The 20,041-nt window shown below is 34.2% G+C and overlaps 1 protein-coding gene across 8 annotated transcripts in view; it reads right to left on the bottom strand.

The window, feature by feature from the left end:
• Positions 1-20,041, bottom strand: part of GRIK2 (glutamate ionotropic receptor kainate type subunit 2) — a 365,170-nt gene that overhangs the window by 125,419 nt on the left and 219,710 nt on the right. For all 8 annotated transcript variants that reach the window (XR_004238656.1, XM_032101332.1, XM_032101330.1 and 5 more), the window contains one exon: positions 14,524-14,747. Coding sequence is in view for 7 of the 8 variants with exons in the window: in XM_032101332.1 (XP_031957223.1) it covers positions 14,524-14,747 (224 nt within the window). In the remaining variant the exon portion in view is untranslated. The remainder of the gene's footprint in view (positions 1-14,523; positions 14,748-20,041) is intronic.

The following is a 20,041-nucleotide window of genomic DNA, read 5'->3' as shown; positions in this document are numbered from 1 at the left end:
TTTTAAAATTGTCAAAATAGAATGTCCTTTAAATAAAACCAGTAAACTAACAACTTTAATTGGGATAATATGGGTCCATGTGGAGTATTTTGAATTAATTTATAGTATTTTTTGCACTTATATATCACTGTGACCTTAAAAAAGTTTTGTCATCACAAATTAAGACCCGGAAAATTGGCATTTTATGGTTTGTTTTGGGGGGTTTTATTGCCTTTTTTTTGGTGTATTGTTCTTTGGTTTTTTACCCTCTCCAAGAAAAAGAGAGCATAATCTTTTTGTTTAATATTTGTACATAATATAAATATATATAAATAATTTTTCATTTAAAGTACTTGATTAATGTCTCATCAAAAATCTACAATAAATAATGTTCTTCCCCAATAAACATGTAATTCTATGAACTGCCATGGTTATATCTGTATCAGTAAGTGAAGGGAAGGACTCAGACTTCAGCAATGGCACGTCATCATCCATACAGTGTATTTGTTAGGGCATTCCTGTTCACAGTTCTGGCCTATGCTACACTCAGATAATGCCCAGATATGGTTTAAGAGACAGGAAATCCTGGTAAGCACTGTGGGTGGGATAACTGGGATGATGGAGGATTTAATCCTATGGAACTTTCTGGCCCTCTGGGCCAGAAAGCAAGCCCTGGACTACAGCCTTTGCAGAGTATATACATAGTCTTTAGAATCCACTGTGCTACTGTCAAAACCAGTGAGAGCTTTCACACTAAATGCTGCAGGAACATGATAGGACAATCATATTATTGACAGCTGATTACAAACTGCTCCATCCTTTCTGATGATACCATTACAATTCTCTAATTTGTACTAATAATTGTACAAATATTTCAGTTTTTGCCAATGGAACACACAGGCTTTCTTCAGTAAAGACCATAGTTAAAGGAATTCAAACACAAGACACTTTTTAAATTTGACAATAACTGCAGCTAATCTACAAGGGTTTTCTTCAGGGACCTGCTGAATTGCAGCTCCATATCCTAATCGTGGATAAATACTTGAAGTTGTTTTGGGTTTGGATTTTTTTATTTGTTTTGTTTGTTTGGATTTTTTTCATTATCTAGAAATCTTTCTCTCACCTTCAAATAAAACCCTGAGGCCTGGATATGAACTAGCTATAATATATTCAGCTCAATATTAATGAGATAGCAGTACTTCTTTGACTGACAGCACCAATAGTCAGGAACTCACATCCTCACATGACCACCACTGAGCTGCCTCCTTCATAGAGCTATCAATGACAGGGTACTAAGTGTTTCAAGTCTTGGCTCAGCAGAGTATTTCTTTTAGATTTTTCCAAGAAACTGTGATTCTAGAAGCAGTATTTCAACAAATGGACACTAGATCCAAACTGTTTCTGGGCATATGCAGTAACATTCTTTTCTACAGAAACAGACTATGCATAGGCCTTTCTCTTTCTTCTTTTCTGAAGAAGGACAATCACATCAACTTTTTTATTAATGAAGACCACTAACGTGACTTCATTCTGTGTTTAGCCCTGTCATTTGACTCAAAACATACTGCTTCTAGTACCACGTGGCCTACCTGAATCTATTATCTTCCCTCTGACCAAACTGCCAAAATAAACATTTCTGAGTTAAAGAACATTGTAGAGATTCAGCTGCTGTAACACCAGTGTCTCAGAGGTAAAGGCCCCACAGGCAACTCATAGGCAGTAAGTGCATACTCCAGTCCCATATATCTGCAGATCTTTCCATCAAGTTTCAGTACTTACAAACACAGTCCTTTCCACACAAACTAATCTGAAATGTAAATTTTCAGATTTTCTTCCTTTTTTTTTGTTCCTCATATCTACTGCTCTTCCCCAATAAAAAGACAAACTTGGAAGTGATTTTCATGTCACTGCCATAGGATAACCTGTGTAGTTATTCCACCAGTTCCAGTTGAATCTTATCCAGATTTCACATGAGAATAGCCTCAAGGCCAAAATCAATATCTCTCTTTCAAAATCCTCCTCAAAGTTCCCTTGCTTTATAATGTAAACAGCAAACTGAAATGTGCTCCTGCCTACTTAGCTGAAGAACTATAACTGCTGAACCTAACCTGTAAAGAAATTTACTCATTTTTCACTTCATTTTCTTCATACCTCATAGAAATTTTGTTCCTATTTAACTATTTAAATTATTTAAATACTCCTTATGAACTGTGAATTCTTTAAAGCAAGTATTTGGTGTTGGCTGTGTAACAACATGACATGGCCCTGCTTAGTGATGCTCTGAAAGCTGTCCTGTGTTACAGGAAAGCCCAATTAAGCTTCCCCTACCGCCCAGAGATCTTCACTGCTTTCACCTGTGGAATCACTTAGATTAGTTCATAGAGGCACAACACCATCGTTCTTACTGGTGTTGACATTTGCCCTTGTTCAGGTGCAAATGACTATACAGTATAAAAGGCAGGATGATGAGGAAGGTGTCATAAACATTAAAAATCCCCATCAACATTTAAGATGAAGTCAGAACTGAGCTTTTAGCAGCAGCTGAACAGAACAATATGAGGAGCCTCTGGTATGCATCTACCTACTGAGTACCTTTATCTATTTACAGTTACATTTGAAGCAAGGTGAAAATTCCTTTCATTACCATAAAAGAAGGGCACACTGACCAGATTTTGACAAGTACTGACTCTCCTCTAACATGCCCATTTAGAAGATGAGGAGAGCAAGAGAGAGAAAGTAAGAGAGAGAAGTGTGTGGAGGATAAATATGACAAATTTGAAGCCTTTTTCAGGTATTTTTTGCAACTTGATGTTAAATTTGCCAAGCTCCACAAGCACAGCAAAGCAGTGCAATGCAAAAAATTCTGCTGCCTTCTATTTTCCTTCTGGAGAGGGCTCATTGGTTACATTGTGTCAGCCACAAAACCAGAGAATTTTCTAAGCAGTGGAATTCCTTCCAAAGGAGCTTCTCTGAACCTCCATTACACTATAAGCCTTTTGATTTTCCCTCCAAAATATCTACCAAGAAAATTGCTCCAGAACATGAACTAATTGCTGTAATACCTGTTGGCTGAAACCAGTTTGATATACCTGCTGATGGTGCTCTGGTACAGAACACTGTACCTTTACGTCTACAAACCAAACAACCTAAAAGTAAATAGGCATCCTATTCTGTGTAAGGCTAAAGCCATCTCTCCTAGGAAAGGACGAGAATATCTGGGAGAATGAAAAAAAATTGTATAACCTTCTTTTGATATCTACCACTTCACTGTTCACCCCATAAAAACTTTTACTTGCAGCATTGCTACCCCACATAGTTGCGGAAAGAAGAAACCCAAATGGAGAGGCAGTAGATCTGAGTAGTTTGCTATCCTTTATATGAATGATTTTATCAAGCTGAAGTAACATTGTGTTCATGTTTCTTTCTCATAGGTAGTGGCTATCTGTTGTAAAGTCTTCAGGAAAATCCTAAATGGCAAGTGAAGGTATCATATGTCTAATGGGCACACAGAACAAAACAAACAATATAATGAGAGTGGTGTGCCAGAACAACCCTACTTAATAAAAATTACTTATATTTTAACCTGTCTCTGATGTGCTGTAAGAATTATTAATGACAATTTTTTTTTATCTTTTAAACACATTGTTTTCTAATAAAATTATCTATATTCCTTAGCTGATGTGGGATTTTTAACCAAGGTGTTCAAAATATTCAATATTGTTAAGTAATTTTCCTGTAAGAAGGATACTTTTGTTGCCAAAGACAAAATTTTTGATAATACTATAATAAATTAAAAAGAGCAAACCAACAAGCAAAACAACATAACAAAAAGATACCCACTATTCTTTAGCCTGAAAATGCATGACTAGATTTACACTAAAGCAATTTCACCATCATTTGAGTTAACACTGAGTGACTTCCATACATAAAACAGAAATGCTTGAAGGACACACTACAGATTTCATTTTGGTATCAAAAATAATTATCACACTTATTTTTTCAATCTGATTTCTGATCAAGCCCTGTCAGTGCTTAAATGACTCATACTCTCTAATGAGTTAGAGACAGAAGTCTTGCATAAGCAAGGTAAACTTCTGGAAATAGCTAAATCAGAAAGATCCGGAGAATCAGAAATATCAGATCAGCTAAATCAGAAATATCCGGAGATATTTATCCGGAGATAAATAATTCCCATATGTCTGTCTACAGAAAATTCTAGGGAACAATCTTATTTTTCTCCAGAGAGTGAATAACACTTAAAGTCAAGAAATATTCGCTGGTTATTTCCTTACTTCTTTTAAAGCTATGCTTCTGGTTTGAAGTATAATGTTTAACCGTGACCCAAGTCTAATAATTATTTTCATCCGAGAAAGAAATGCTCTATTTTTCAAAGACGTAAAGTTCTGTTCAATTTATTTTGGTTTGCATGTTTTATTTTTCTGTTTTGTTTTCCCTTCAATTTCACTCTATTTACATGTCTATTTGAATTTATTTTTCAACTATAATGGATAATGATGATTGAGAGAAAAGATACTTAGAAAATTTGGATTTAGCTAAATTTGCAAAAACTAAATTATTTCCAGTTCTGAATTCAGAAACCTATTCTTAGTAAAAAAAACCAAAACCGAAAAAACCCACCTTATATTCTAACAGACAAGTTCCACCACTCCAAATAATTGGACAATTGACTATTCAGTTACAAATACCTAAAAGTATTTGAGGATTATATCTGCATTTTTAACACTACAGATCAGAACAAGGTCTATTTTAGAGAATGAAGGAGTAAAATTCATAGAATACTTTTGTTACCCAATTTTTCCTATCCTTCAAGTAATTCTGAAACCAGATAATCCATCAGAGAACTCTCAAATACTATCCTACATATGCTGCTATTTCATTCCACTGAACATCTGTTCCTAGAATTTTCTACAAGGTTAATCACCATCATATCATCTTGGCTTTTTTTCCAGTGGTTTACCTCTCCCTCCTAATTTAGATGAAATAAAGAAATTCAGTGCATAAGGTCCATGTATTTAGCAAAAATATAACGATCATTTTTATATGTTTGGCTTATTTAGCATAAAAACTGCTTTTCAATCCTTCAGCCATTTCTGCTCGATATTATTTTATTTTCCTGGGTCCTCCAGAAGAAGGGTAAATAGAAATTGTGACTGCTAACATACAATTTTCCATCCCATCACTATAACATCTACTTTTTTTTGTGAAAAAACCTTTCACTGTTAGTCAAGGGTTCCAAGCAGGATGCATACATGAAATTACTTGAATAAATAAAATGTCTCCTACATCAGTTTTCTGTTTTGACTTTGGGGGGGAAAAAAGCCAAACAAACCAAAACAACAACAAATCAAGCCAAACCAACCAAACAAACAAAAATACCACTCAACAGTTCAGCTGCAGGTTGAATTAATTTTCTAATATACAAGCACTTTGTAAATTCAGTCACTGGTGCTAATGGAAAAGGAATCTGTCAATCAGCTAACTTGCACATTTTCAAATTATCACTCACACCTAATTATTAACAAAATCTTTTGAAAATGCTGTGTACCTTCTTGGATTCTTGACTCTATTCCCATTCCAGTAGATCCTTGTGTTCTGTTCTTTAGGTAGGGGGACTACATATCTCATGAGAATGAGGTTTTGCATATCTCATGAGAAAACTGCTGCTATGCATTATGGTGAGAGTTAAGAGTTTCCTTCTCTCCACAAATACTATACATGCCAGAGTAAAACACATGAAAGAAACCAAATCTAAATTAAAGCAAATAAATCTTCTGTCCCCTAACTCCAAAAACATAAGAGGCACTGACCTTTCTCAAAAGGATAATTTTAGCTTTAAAAACATTCAGCTTCATATATAGAAGAGCCCTTCTCTTTAGGCACATTTAACATTCCATGCTATCATCTGCTAAATAAATATACAAAGTACCAAGCCTAAACCTGTGTTTTCTTTTCTTGCCACATATAGAGGAAAAAACTGTTTTGACAAAACAGAATTGAATGACCCAATATAAAAAAAAAGAATGTTCAGCCCTTTTTCTGGGGACTCAACTTATTTTCAAGCAAGCTACTTCATAAAAGCAATCCAATATTCCTCTCATGTACTATATATGCTGGTAATTAGCAAGGGCTGTTAAAAATAAGGATGAACCCATGCACTGTAAAGAATCTTTCAAAACTAAAAGAAATTGTTTCTCAGATGGTTTTTTACAAGCATGGACTATGAAATCATTTGATAATGGGTGTTAACACAGTACAGAGAAATTAACAAATCACTGCCCATGGTAGATATGAAACATTATTTTGTGTGATACTATAGAACTTTTGACAAAACAGTCTTCAGATCTTGACTCACTTATGGAAGTTGTTTATCCAAGACATTTGAAAACACAAAATTAGGTAGATGACATCTACTTTGCTTTCAGTTAAACCCAATTAGATAAAATTACAAATTTTTAATGAGAGATGTCACTGTTTTGGCTGCAGAGATACTTTCAAAAACAATATTCATAGTGTGTATGTTTAAAACATTATAACTTGGCCATAGAGTGTGCAAAAATAAAGTCACAGAAAACTGGGCATGTAAACTCAATTATGAGTGTGTAAGACAGGATTATATGCATTTGAAAAGAAATTACAATACAGTGTGGCATAATATCTTCCAGCATCTCCAAGTTCGTTCTAAAGATGAAGGGAATGCAAATGTAATTATTAAATGTCACAAGTTGTTAGAAATAATGATTTAGATAAAAAGTGAATGGCATTCAGACAGATGTCTAGCAATGAAGTCTGTGAAACACAATGAATCAAGCAGAACAATTCTAGTCAGTCAAAATCAAAATAGAAGGAGGCCACCAAGTACACTCATTATTTAATCAGCTATTCACCAATGAAAACTTAGAAGATTTTACTAGTGAAGATGGTTTATCCAACTGAATCCTCTCCAAGGGCTTTAGTGAAGACCCTTGAGATCCTAAGATTCAAGGTACTGTTGAGATTCAAAAGGATATGTAGGATCCTGACATGTTTGGGTAGTGAAATACTCAGTGTAACATGTAAGTGACTAACTGAAACAAAGAAGAAATCACAGAATGAAAAGTAGTTCAACATGACTTCTTAAGCAACTTTCCATAAATATCCTCAGATTCTATAAAAGACTGCATTGCAATGCTCCATCAATATGGAGAGGAAATATATGTTTTAAAATATGTAACACCTCTATGTAGGAAGTTATAAAAGTAAAGTCAGAATGGGTACTTAAGTAAGCGAAAATGAAGAGATTGAGCTGCTCATAGTAAGAGACACAAAATTCCTTAAGGATGAAAAGAGTTACAATTCAGCCATTCAAAATACCTAGATTCTTGGATAATGAGTAATGAATTGTAGAGCCTTGCAATGACTTTCAGAATAATGAGAAGAAAAGTAACAGAAAGGATGGAAAGAGTTTCTAGGCCATCTTCAATTTTACAGAGGATTATTAAAATACTTCTATACTCTTCATTAAGAAAAAATAAAATCTGATTAGGGTAATCTACAAAGGACCAAGAATTAACATAAAACGTACTGGTGAAGCAACTGGGACAAAAAATGCATATGACAAGGTGCTTTCCTTACGGCAGAAGTCACCAAACCTACCGCTTTCCTAAAATCCTACATCATGAGAGGCAAAAAAAATCAATTTCTTGACATAGGAGTCCAGAATTGATTCTCTTCAAGTGAATATATTTTTCTTCTTCAACATGCATCTGGAGATTTAGCCAATGGGGAGTATTACATTTTCTGTTGGACTGCTAAAGCAGCTGGTTATGATTTTTTCAGCCAACCTCAATAAAGTCATTTTGGTTGTTTTGCTGGCAGCAGTTTCTTCATAGTTTTGATGCATGGCAAGTACCTTCTGGGATTTCAGACTGATCTACCACCTATATAGCAAGGATTTAGAGAACTAGGGATTTTTACCCCGAAAATGTAAGGGGGATATTTATGCTAAAAAGTTTAAAAGAGAAGAAGTTTTCTCTTGCTGTGATCTCTAACAGTATTATAGCAGAGGTAGATGTAGTATTGTGCTTGTATGCAGACTCGTAAATGCCGTGGAAGTCTTGTCTCTTCTTGAACAGCTGAAGGAGATTTGAAGAATTCAGAAGTGGTTCAAGCAAATTGAGGGGTTAGGATGAGGAGTCCATACTGAGTTGTTTATTTATAAACTATAAATTTCATAAACTGACATTAATTTTCTTCTGGAGGACTCAGAGAGATCAAAGCATTCTTCCAAGTTTCAAAATGCAAAAAGTGAGAGATTGTTCCTTAATTCATTGCTATCCAAGTCCTTCTTTAAGCCGTATATCCTCATCCAAAACATTTAGATTGTATAACACTGATTGTGATCTAATCATAACTCCTCAAAATAATTACACAACCTAGATGACGATTGTGAGAAGGAATTATAATTCCAGTATATTTTGCATTTTTTGTATAGAAAAGAGACAGATCATCAGATCTGTGTGCTAGCCACAGAAAATTACTTAATTACTTAAATACTGTTACTAATTATACAGATTTATGCTAATATAAATGGCATACAGTGCACTAAACTGTTTAAACAATTTAAAACTTTCATCCACATTTTGGGAAAAGTGATACTTAGAAGTATCTGGGCATATCTGAAATACGGGCAAGTCTTGCTTACAAAATTTCCAGTGACTGCTGTCCAGGCAAGATAACTGTACAATTTCATTGTTAGAACATTTAGCAGGATAGACTGGGTAAAAAACAAGTGCTTAATAATTTGCTTATGAGTTCAAAAAATTAAGATACAATATATAATTAAGTCTTCTTTATATTACCTCATCTATTGAAACTTCATTTGAATGATAGAATTCCAAAATTAAAATTCTGCAGGTCTCATGTAAAGGAGAAGAAATTTAGTTTAGCAAGTAAGCTTTCTAGAACATTCACCCAAAATACTAGGATGTCTTGGTATACACAAACATATTTTTTAATTTAAAAAACCATCAAAGAGAAAGAAAAATTCTTGTCAGGCCATGTGCCTGGTTCACTTGACAAAAAAAATCAGTGTTCCAGAGGTTGGCACAGTTACTTTTTATTTTTCACAGTAAAAATGATCTCTAGCATTAGCAAGGATTTGTTTTTCAACCAGAAAAAAATTACGTGAAAAAAAGCAGACTATACAGAATCTTTTGGAGGCAATCAACTAAGGGTCATCAGGTGCAACTTGGTTTCAAAGACATAAAATTTTCTGATTTTAAAATAATTGTTATGGAACAATTTTGAGAAGTGTGTAATTTTTGGCATGCTTTTAGGCTTGTCTACTTGCACAGCATTATAGTGACAATATCCCCACTTGCATTGCAATTGAGGCCAAATTAAATCTTTGCATTACAATTGAGGCCAAACTATCTTAAAACTGTAAAACTATAAGAGAAGCAGATTTCAGGGTTGACACCTGGACTGCCCTATTGGATGATGAATCTAATCCTGGAAACACCTCATAGCATATGCTGCAGTACTCTAGAGAGATTTCAGGAGATAAAATTCTCATAGAAAGAAAGCTTGTTAAGAATAAAGGGCAAATATGCTAACTTCCCACTTGAATAATTATCAACATAGTAATTTAGGAACCAGAGCCCCATAGTAACTGGAAAAGTAGTTTCCTCTCATTCTATCATTCATTCCTTTCCATCAAGGTAGCTTTCCAGGAGTAGCTTGAAAATCAATCAGAAAAGCTCAAGGACAGAAACCAGCTGATCAAAAATATAAAATAAAAATGAAGACTGATGAGATGTAAAAGGATATGCATGCACTCCAGAGAGACTTAATGCTTAGGCATCTGTTACAGTCTGAAGCAATTCCTTAGCTTCTTCACAGAGAAAATATTAAGATAAATGTGTGGGGACTTTATAAAACTTGTCTTCTTTCATTATGTTTTATTCCAGCTGGTAAGAGAAAAATATAATTTGTTGACGAGGCAATGTTCATTGTGCTCTCATCAGTGCTTATGAGGAAATGGAAAAATAAGTGATAACAAATGCTTTGTCAGGGGGAACCAGCACAAGGGCTTGAGTTAGGAAATGTAGAATAGCATAACTCCAAAGGGAGGATAAGGCAGGAAGTCCTAGAATAAAAAATTGTGTAAAGGCAAATTAAGCCCTTTAAAATGACAACCCATGACTCAATATTAACAATTAGGGCAGTGAGCAGAGTTTAATGTATATTTGGACAATATTCACTGATACTTCAGACAGCTCAGTGTAAGAAGCATAAGAGCTCAATAGTGGACCATTTTATCCAGGATACGTTATCTGCTTCGCATCTGATCTGTAAAAGTAAAGCACCTTGCTAAGGCAGCTGTATCTCTTCCAGTTTTGAAGATAGGTCACCTAAGAGTAAACTCACTTATGACAGACAGATATGCCCACAGAAAAAAAAAAAAAAAGACCTAACTACACAGAGAAATCCTTCAGTATGCAGGGAATAACTTGAAATCCAGTAAATTAGGCATAAAATTATTTGATAAAAATATTTAAGGAATTTAGTCTCCAATATATGTTTTCAGAAAAGATGCAGAGACATGGATGTTTAAAATTATGCATAAGAGACTCAAAAATACAATACAATCATCAGAAAACCAGCTAAAGATTAATTTTGAAAGTCATTTATAGGAAAACCTATGTAAATAAAACATATTAAGCATTTTTCAAAGCATAAAACTGGTTTTCTTCATATTGCCTACACAGAAAGGGAAGGATCCTCCAGTTACCAACAGATTAGATTTTGCCGGCCAAAAACAGGAAGAGTCTTTTTCTTGTACACAGACTGATGGAAAAGAGGGGACAATATGTGTCTATGAAGTTGATATACAACACTGTAAGAGAACAGCATGTTGCTTAGAAATGAAATAATGGTTTCCAGCAACAGACAGAAATAAAAAGAATTCTGCTGAGATTTTTGATTATACAGATCAGAAAATGTTGTGTAATTGACAGAAGTCCAAAAAAGAGTTGGTGCACCTTAATGAATTCTTAGTTTTCCTTCTAATAATATCTAAATTGTGAATTTAACTGGTATTCTAAATCAAAGAAACTAGTAAAGGCAGAGGCATAAAGGTAAGGTATTGGAATGCAGCAGGATTTCAGATGACACAAGACACTGCTAGCAGACACAAAAAGACAGTGTTATCTAGCACCAGAAACAGATCAATTACTGTTGCCACAAGAGGAAAAAATACTATGTGAATTTCTCAGTTTACAGAAAATGAATAGGCTTAATGTCAAGCAGACTGGATTTGTATATCAGTCATCAGTCTGTACAAGAAAGAAAGGAATGTTCAGAGACTAACCACCCTAACTACTGATATTCAACAGCAGCAACAGACAAGATTAAGAAGAGGTTTTTGTATATATGGAGAAGGGACAATCTACTATACATCCCCACAAAGGATGGCAATTAAAGAAAACACTGTGTACAACACATATACGTTCATCCTACCTGCAATGCAAAATCTGTGTGTTCAAAAGAAGAATCATCTTTTCGGGGGGAACTACAAGAGGAAAATAAAATAGAAAAGCCCTCCAGCTAACACATGAATCTTACCTAGATTGTTGTCTTGCTGAGTGTGCAAAGATTACAGCTCTTTACATATGGTTCTCAAACTGGAAGGAAAATCCAATGCTCTTGCAAATAAAGGAAAGGACTGATATAGATTTATGTTATAGTTCTCCTTCTATGGAAGTATTTTCAGCAATTCGTTCTTAAAGATTCTTGAACCTTTTACTAATTTCTTCATCTTTCCTTAAATATCACCATACCACTAATTAATGAGTGAGATCCAATTGGCACATGAGAACAGTACTTTCCATTTTCAGTGTACCAAGCTCTTACATGCCAACAATGATTGGAAGACGTGGTGAAACAATTAACATCACAAAACATTGGACACAAAAATAGTAGATTTCAATTTTAAAATAAATATTCTATACTGAACACTCTGATGAGCTGTAATTACAAAACATTATATCATAAAAGACATACTAAGTACTGCTCCAAACAAAGGCACACCTTATTATGAAACACATAGTAATTATTATGAAACACTGGCAGTTAAACATCCATTATGAAAGGATTGTTATGGAATAGAAATCTTCTTAATAAGAAACTCTAGATAGAACCTATTACACTAGTGGCACTCAGTCCAAGAGTTTCACAACACCAGGACTGAAAAACACATCATCAGCTGTGCAATATCTAACATATAATCTGTACTGAAAATACATACCACTAGGCTGCAAAGTCCTCTTCACCACCGCACTTCAAAGTACCTCTCTTTACATGACAGGTAAAATTTTTGAATTGTATTTGTAAACAGGTCTTTAACTTTTAAATAATGTTCTTCTTCTTTCTCTCTGCTTAGCATTCAGCAGGGAATTCAACTTTTAATTAAGACCTGTTTCTTTTTATGAATGATAGTGTTAGAAAATGCTATTACATACTATTAAGTCATTCTGTATTATGAATAAAATCTGTAGATTGTCTTACATAACCCTACATCTTTATTTCTAAATGTGTTATCAATATTTGATTGTACCAGTTAAGAAATACTGAAAATCTCTAGATATGAAGGCTAGTATAAATTTATGTGTAAAAAAAGTATCCTATACAACTCTACAAAAACCAAATCCCTCTGCTCACTATAAAACATATTCCATATTGCTTTACACTGAAGATAATGCTTCCAATTACATAGGGAATTTATGGTGCTGGTCACAAAAGCAGACAAGTGAAAAAAAAGTCAGCCTTATTGGTCTATTATCTTGTGCTTCTATATGAAAATAAACATTCCTTCCTGTTCTGCTAGTGACCTCAAGTGCCCAAATAACTTAGTTAAAAAAAAAAAAAAAGAAAGGCTTCAAGAAAATCTATCTTTCCTAAAAAACATGTCAAGGAACATTTTCAAAGCGTAGGTAGGAACTCAGCCATACCAATCCCACGAACATCAGTGGGAGCTACCTGTGAAAAGTACTATGCATCATGCTGAAAATGTCCTTCAGTGATAACAGTAGGGTTAAAACTTTTGGACATATGCATAAATATTTTACAATTTCACAAGATAACAGTTGTGATTTACGCTCAGCTGTTCTTTCAGAGGTATCTGTATGACAGGAACACCTCAGAAACTATTGTACTCTCTGGTTATACAGTCCACTAAAGTATACAGGTCTTTCAAGAAACTTTCAACATAAGTCTGGCTCTTTAAATCAGACTTTAAAAAAAGATGCATAGTAAAGTCTTTCATTACAAAATATGTTTCACTGTTATCTGTATTACTTCAATACCTCATGTACTTCATCTACAGGTGCTAAATTACTTTTAAACTGGTTTCTAAAAATATCGTTTCTCCCTAATATGGGAATGATACAACTTCTCCAAAATGAAACAGAGAGTATCAAAGACAGATGGAGAATCCTGATACTAACTACAGCAAAATAGAAAAAGGAAGATATGAAGATTATACTGTGAACCACACAATGAAATCATGGAAATCTCAGGACTGAAGTGAGACTTCATTATCAACTCAAACAAAAAGACCCCATCTTATTGAAGAGACAACAGCCTATATAGTTTATGTACATTTGATTTTAAAAAATTGCAAGTGACTACAAGGGGAAAAGAGACTACATACACTGTTCTGATTTTTTCTTTTGTTGTCATGACAAAAGCCAAAGTTACAACATGTAAGTCTGTATTTATGTGAGCATCTGAACTCAGCCCTATTGAGTTAAGAAGGAAAAGGTAACATATCCCAACATATTGGGATTTTTTGACAAAATATTTTTTTCTGCTCATTTGGGTTGAAAAAAACCAGATAAAAAAGTGAGCCCTATCTATCAAATCAATTTTTAATTTAACATTTGATGTATTGAGTTCCTTAATTCCAAAAGCTCAACTAAGTTTCCAAAAACATTTCATTCAGAGACTTTAAATTCTGTGAAGTATCTCAGGGATTTCACCTAGCACAAAATTTTAAAAAATAAATATTGTTACCCTACTTCTAAGATACTAATCTACACAAACTGTTTTGCAAGTGGTAGACGCCTAGTTTGGACATCTAGAATCAGTGTGGGCAGATAAGTACTCAATTTGAGATTGAGCACCACAGCATAAAAACAAATCAGGGTAACAAAATAAAACATGCAAACCCTGTGTTTCTAAATGCAAACTTATTGGGAAAAGATATTTTGAAAATTTTCTGGTGTCTCTATATTGGTCAATAAAAGAAGAAATCTAGCTAGCATATTCAAGACTTAGGGGAAAAGTCCAGTAACAAAATGGAGACTTACTATGGCAGTGGAGAATATTAACAGTGAGAACCCTCATCATTAATTATTCTTCTGTAAATCATGAAGTTTAAATATAAGAGTATGAAAATAAGAAAATTTTTGTGACTTTTGACAATTATTAGTAAGAAAAAAATGGTAACAATTGCCAAAAAAATCACAAAAGTTGACATGTTACCTGGCTATGACAAAGAGCACACAACTGACACCCAAGTAAGCCAGCAGAATATACATCCAGATATCAGGGGAGAGAGGATTCAGGAAGGAGAAGACGCCCGGGTTTGTACCATTGGGCTTGCGGTACAAAATACTTATTCCAAGAGTCATAAAGGGCTTGGAAAAGTCGATGACCTTCTCACGAACATAGGTAATTGCCAATGGTGCAACTGCAAGGTCAGCTTTCTGTTAACAGAAATACAAAGAGAGAAAAAGGCTGTAAGTCAGAAGAAACAGGCTGAAGCAGACAATCAGATTATGCAAAACACAAACTTTGTATGGAGGAGGTTTGTTCTTGTACTAGGTTGCCTGAAATTTAAAACTCTCTTCTCCCTATAAGTAAGGCAACAGATTTATTCTACTTCCTCTTTGCTAAACAGACATAGCATTTGGAAAAAAATTAAAAGCACTAGTACAGGGATACAAATGAAGAAAAATATTGCATCTTGCAGAAAACATGAACATCCATTATAACATACTTTAAAATTTTATTAATTGTGCATTTCAACATATGTCTTCTCTTTGTCACTCCTTCACTCAATTTGGTCTTTAGAAGCAAATATATTTAGGAGGCAGACGTGACTATGCTAGTAGAAGTGCAGGGAAAGGGCCACGAGGCTGTTCTTCACCTTTTAGCATAAAATAACTGGTACAAAATGAAGACCAGTTTAAAATTGAAAGTGCTACATGTGAAAAGTTGATGAGAAGGTTTTAACAAAGTACAACTGTCCTTACTAGTTTGTGGAAATCACTACAAAACTTACAGAGAGTTATTAATCAATTGGAGTATTTAAGATGAAATCATACAATTGAATGCATTTTGTCAATTAACATTTAGTTTTAGATATTTTAGCAATAATTCATAGGAGATTAGTAAATGGCCTATACTATTCTTTTAATCAAAACTTAATGGAAATCAGAGTGACAAAGATCTACAGAATCTACTTCTTAATCTTTGTCAACAGCTCTTGAAACACTCCTGTGCATGTACATATGTGTATGTGTGTGTGCATGCACACATAAGAAAGAGGAAAGTTCAGAGCAAGCAAGTTCACAGTACAAGATCTGGAAAGCTGTAAACTAAGAATTCCTTATAAACTTTACATAAATATACGTATGTAATGACAGAAATGGTATAGCTACCACAGAATACTGTTACCCAAGTAATATATCCAAGTAATATAGCTGAAAATAACACCATTTTCAGAATGCCTGTTTTAAGATACAGAGATTTTATCCTCAATAAAATAAGTTCATATTTTTATATACTTTTTGCTCATTTGGTATTGTATATGCTCCATAACACTCAACATTCCATGCAATGTAGCATTTCACTGTTCCCTTTAATTTTTGTTTTCTCACCTTACACAAAGTTCTTCTATGGTATATTCTTGGTATGAGCATTTACATAATTAGATCTACTGTGGTAAGTTACAATGTGAAACTCTGTTGGCACTGTTCGTGTAATTTGGTAAGGGTTTATTGGTCAAAAAATAACATGCACTTCATTTCCATTGGTATTAAGAACTTATAATCAAACCAGCAAGGCTTAATTCCACAGTGGATGACTTTTTATGGATTGCATATTATTGATGATATTCCAGCTGATGCAGAAAGAAAATGGTAAAGTAAGAAACTGAAACTAATTTGAATTAAAAGTTATAGGTCAACACGTAGAAGTTTGCAAAATATAAAAACTCAAGCTATTTGTGAAGCAAATAGCAGACCTTAACCTAAGAGTCTGAAGCCTACTTACTAGAAGCTGTCAGAAGAGGCAGCTTCCCAAAGACAAAGAAATTAGATCTTTTGGAAGGCTATTGGTAGATGTGAATTTTGGTCTTATTATTTTAAGACAAACTTAATGAATAACAAATAATTTATTTCAATAAACACCATAGAAAATCCAACCCCTGGTCATTAGATGGAAACAAAACTATATACAAATGAATATAGGTTGTAACTATCTCTAGTGGAGCCAAGCTGCAGATGAAATTAGAAAAATAACTGATCAAAAAATAATCCCAGCCTGACAGGACAGATATAAAATTTATGTATATAACTTGACATCTCAAGATTCTCTTCAGAGCTGAGTAATTCTGTTTCAATACTCTTGAACTAGAATATCACTGTAAGAAGAAAAATTAAGCATTTAACAAACAAAATCCAGAGTCTTTAATACCTGAGGAAATGACTAACTTCAAAATGTAATGCTACCACATGTAACAACTTTTGCTAATATACTTTATCTCCAAAATACTCAATTCTCCTGGCAATTCTTTCATTTTGAAAACAGCACTATTTGAAAGTATGAGAAAGCAGGGGCCAATTTTCCAGAAGTGCAATACCAGTGTTTCTTAGCCTCATCTAATGAAGAAATGCAAGAGAATCCTCTTTAGTTTACTTCTAGGGATGAATAGGGGAGGAATGGTGTAAAATTAGTATTTTATCAGTCAATATTTAACAACATTAACAAATTAGTATATCCTAGAATGGTTTTTTGATAAGTTTCATTACAAATAACATTTGTTTCATGTGGCAGCGATTGATGATTCCATTTTTTAGAATGAATGTATGCATGCTTCTGTCCTTTATAGGAATAAAAAGATATATCTATCTGAAAACACAATCCATAATAGCACTTATTCTTTCTTGAGATGGAAGCCTTTTTATGACAGCATCCAAGGATTGGTGAGTTAAGTAAGCTAGTTGCTACAAAGAAAAATTCTGCTCCAACTAAAGGTTACAACAGTGATTAGAAACAGTCTGACAAGGACATTCCAACACAAGGCACAGTCCTGAGGAAAACGGAAGAGTTGCACAGCCTACTGTGCTGTGTGCTGGAGGAGTGCTCTGCAGATAATAACGTGTGGTTGTGCATCCTCTCCCTTCCCATCCCATTTATATTCTCTCCACACCTGTATAAAGTTTCCCTGTCTTGCTACCATGTGCAGTTGTAGGATGTTCATTCATCAACAAACAACTCAAGGTCTCCCTGATTTATTTCTGCTACAGAAGTGACTAAGGCGGGCTAAAGTCCTCCTCCTTTGCTTCTTCATTAACATTTTACCTCCAAGCAGCTTGTTCACTGACTCCTCTACATAAAGTAGAATTCAAAGAAAAAGAGAGGACATTTTTTGATTTGCACAGGGCTGAAATTTGGTACATAACCTCTAAGAAGAGAGATTTTAAAATTATACTGAATTCAATCTATGCTTGCAGAAACAAATAATGTCAGCAAGAAATCTGCACATTAATGTTGAGAAGTGTATGGCCATAGCATGCATAGAAAGTTGGTATTTGCAGAAATGGATGGGTTTTCTGTGAAAGTTATAAAACCAGGAGAAACAATCACAATAATTTTGGGGGAAATAGAATTTTAAAAGGATTTTATAGCTTCTACTAATAACACGGGGGAAAGGAAAAACAAACACTGCTTGAATTTTCTTTTGTTGATAATTCTCTGAAAAGCTTTAGTCTCACCTATTTTGTTCAAAAGAACGAAGAATTTAAATTCAATCTAGAAACAGAAGCAATAAAATGACTAATAGTTCTTTTTAATTAGAGTCTACAAGTACACAATATTCTACCATAATAATTGGGTTTGTTAGCCAACGTAAATGGAGTCTTCTGGTAAGAATTTTGCTCTGAACATTTTGCATTGATTTAGCAACCATTAATGTTTGTACTAAAAATGCAAAGGGAATCATCCACTATCGATTGTCCATTGTTTATACAGTCAATCAGTACAATCATATTGTAACTGTATAATATACACAAAACTATGCATACACTGAAAAGACATTTAAGTAATTTTACTTCTCTACAGGCAGCAATGCACTTATTGCCTGCAATTATTCTTGAAAATAAAGGAATCTACCTTTTTAAAAGAAAAACGTCATAAGCTTTTGTTTAATCCGCTGTTTCGTCAGCCTAAGACCCTAAGTCATTATGTAAACTTCTTCTTCAGCCACCCCAGTTTTTCAAGACTGTTAACCTGAGTTGAATTTCAGTTAAATTCCCTTTGGAGAAAATGCATCCCCAAGATAAAAGATGAAGGGTAAAGCACAGCTTCAATTCTTTAAATCTGTCTAACACACTCTTAATTCACAGAGACCTTATGCATCATTCCTGTTCACATAAGTGCATTTCCCTGCCACTGGTTTGAAAAGATAAGATCTGTAATTAGCTTTTAAGCTTACGGTCTATCCTAAACTATCTTGTTCATGCTTCTACATTATAGAAAATTTTATACCCCACAAGAATTTTTTGGTCTTCTGACAAAATCTTAATTTCCTTTGAAACCACTAGGACCTTATTAGGGTTTCATGGTTATTTTTAACTAGCCACTTACATTACTTTGACAGAAATTGCTTCTCTAGTACCTTTCACAGGATCATAGTACAATTCAGTTGGGGAGAGATCAGGAGGTCTCTAATGCAATTTTCTGTTCAAAGCATCTGCACGATGAGACCAGGTTGCTCTGTGCTTTACCCAGTCAGTGTTGAAAACCTCCAAGGAAGGTGACTACGTGCCATTTCTGGATAAGCCAATCCACAGCTTATCACTGTTTATACACATAGTGAAAAAGTTTCTACAGACAAGCAGTGCAGCAGGCTGTTTTTAGAGAGCTTATGCAATTTCCATCCTTGGAGGTTTTCAGTTTATGCTTGCTGCCTTTGGTCTTCCTGCCAGGCTCCTCTGTGAAAAGCCCAGATGAAGCTTCTTGATAACCCCCTCACATGTCCTGGAAAGCTGCTACTAGAAATTTATTAATTTGCACTTTGTCAAAAGTGAGTAACATACTATAAATTCAAAAAAAAAAAAAAAAACCCAACAGATTTGATAGGTGAATTTAGATGTCATAACTTCGTATTTGTGGAGTCCTGACTGGTATAATTTAAACTCAATTTCTAGCAATATCACATATAGATGGAACAGTAGCAGTTGCTACTTTATAAACATAATAAAGTACTTTAACATAAGAAAGTGGTATATGATGACAGTTTCAATAGATACTGGCTCACCTAACACATATGTTTGTAACTCCTGAGTTGCTTCTCAGTATTTGTTCAGCAATAAAAAGTAACTGGAAGACAGGTGGTTTACTCAGATTCATTTCACTGACAGTAATATTACACAGATGTTTCATTTCTTTAGACCTTCTTGTGTCAGCATGGCAAGTTATTTTCTTGGCAAAGTCTTGAACAGCAGTGGTAACTAATGGTTTTCTGATCTGCTCTCCCTTTGGAGAGGATCCTGATCTAGAAATCAGCAAGATCATTTACCTAGAGACAGAATTTTTTTAAAGGTAAGAAGTTTTGCAGAGGAAATTTGCGTTCTGTCCACTACCATAGAAACAACTTTCTATATGAATTCAACTAGACAAAAATGGAATGTATGGAATGCATGGAATCCTTCCTAAAGTGGCTTTTAAATAGGATAAAGCATACATTTGATCAACATAGCATTGTCTAGAACTG

The sequence above is a fragment of the Corvus moneduloides genome, chromosome 3 (assembly GCF_009650955.1).
Source record: "Corvus moneduloides isolate bCorMon1 chromosome 3, bCorMon1.pri, whole genome shotgun sequence".
Taxonomy (NCBI): domain Eukaryota; kingdom Metazoa; phylum Chordata; class Aves; order Passeriformes; family Corvidae; genus Corvus; species Corvus moneduloides.
Note: the sequence above shows the minus strand (reverse complement) of the source record. Positions and strands in the feature narration are given on the sequence as shown.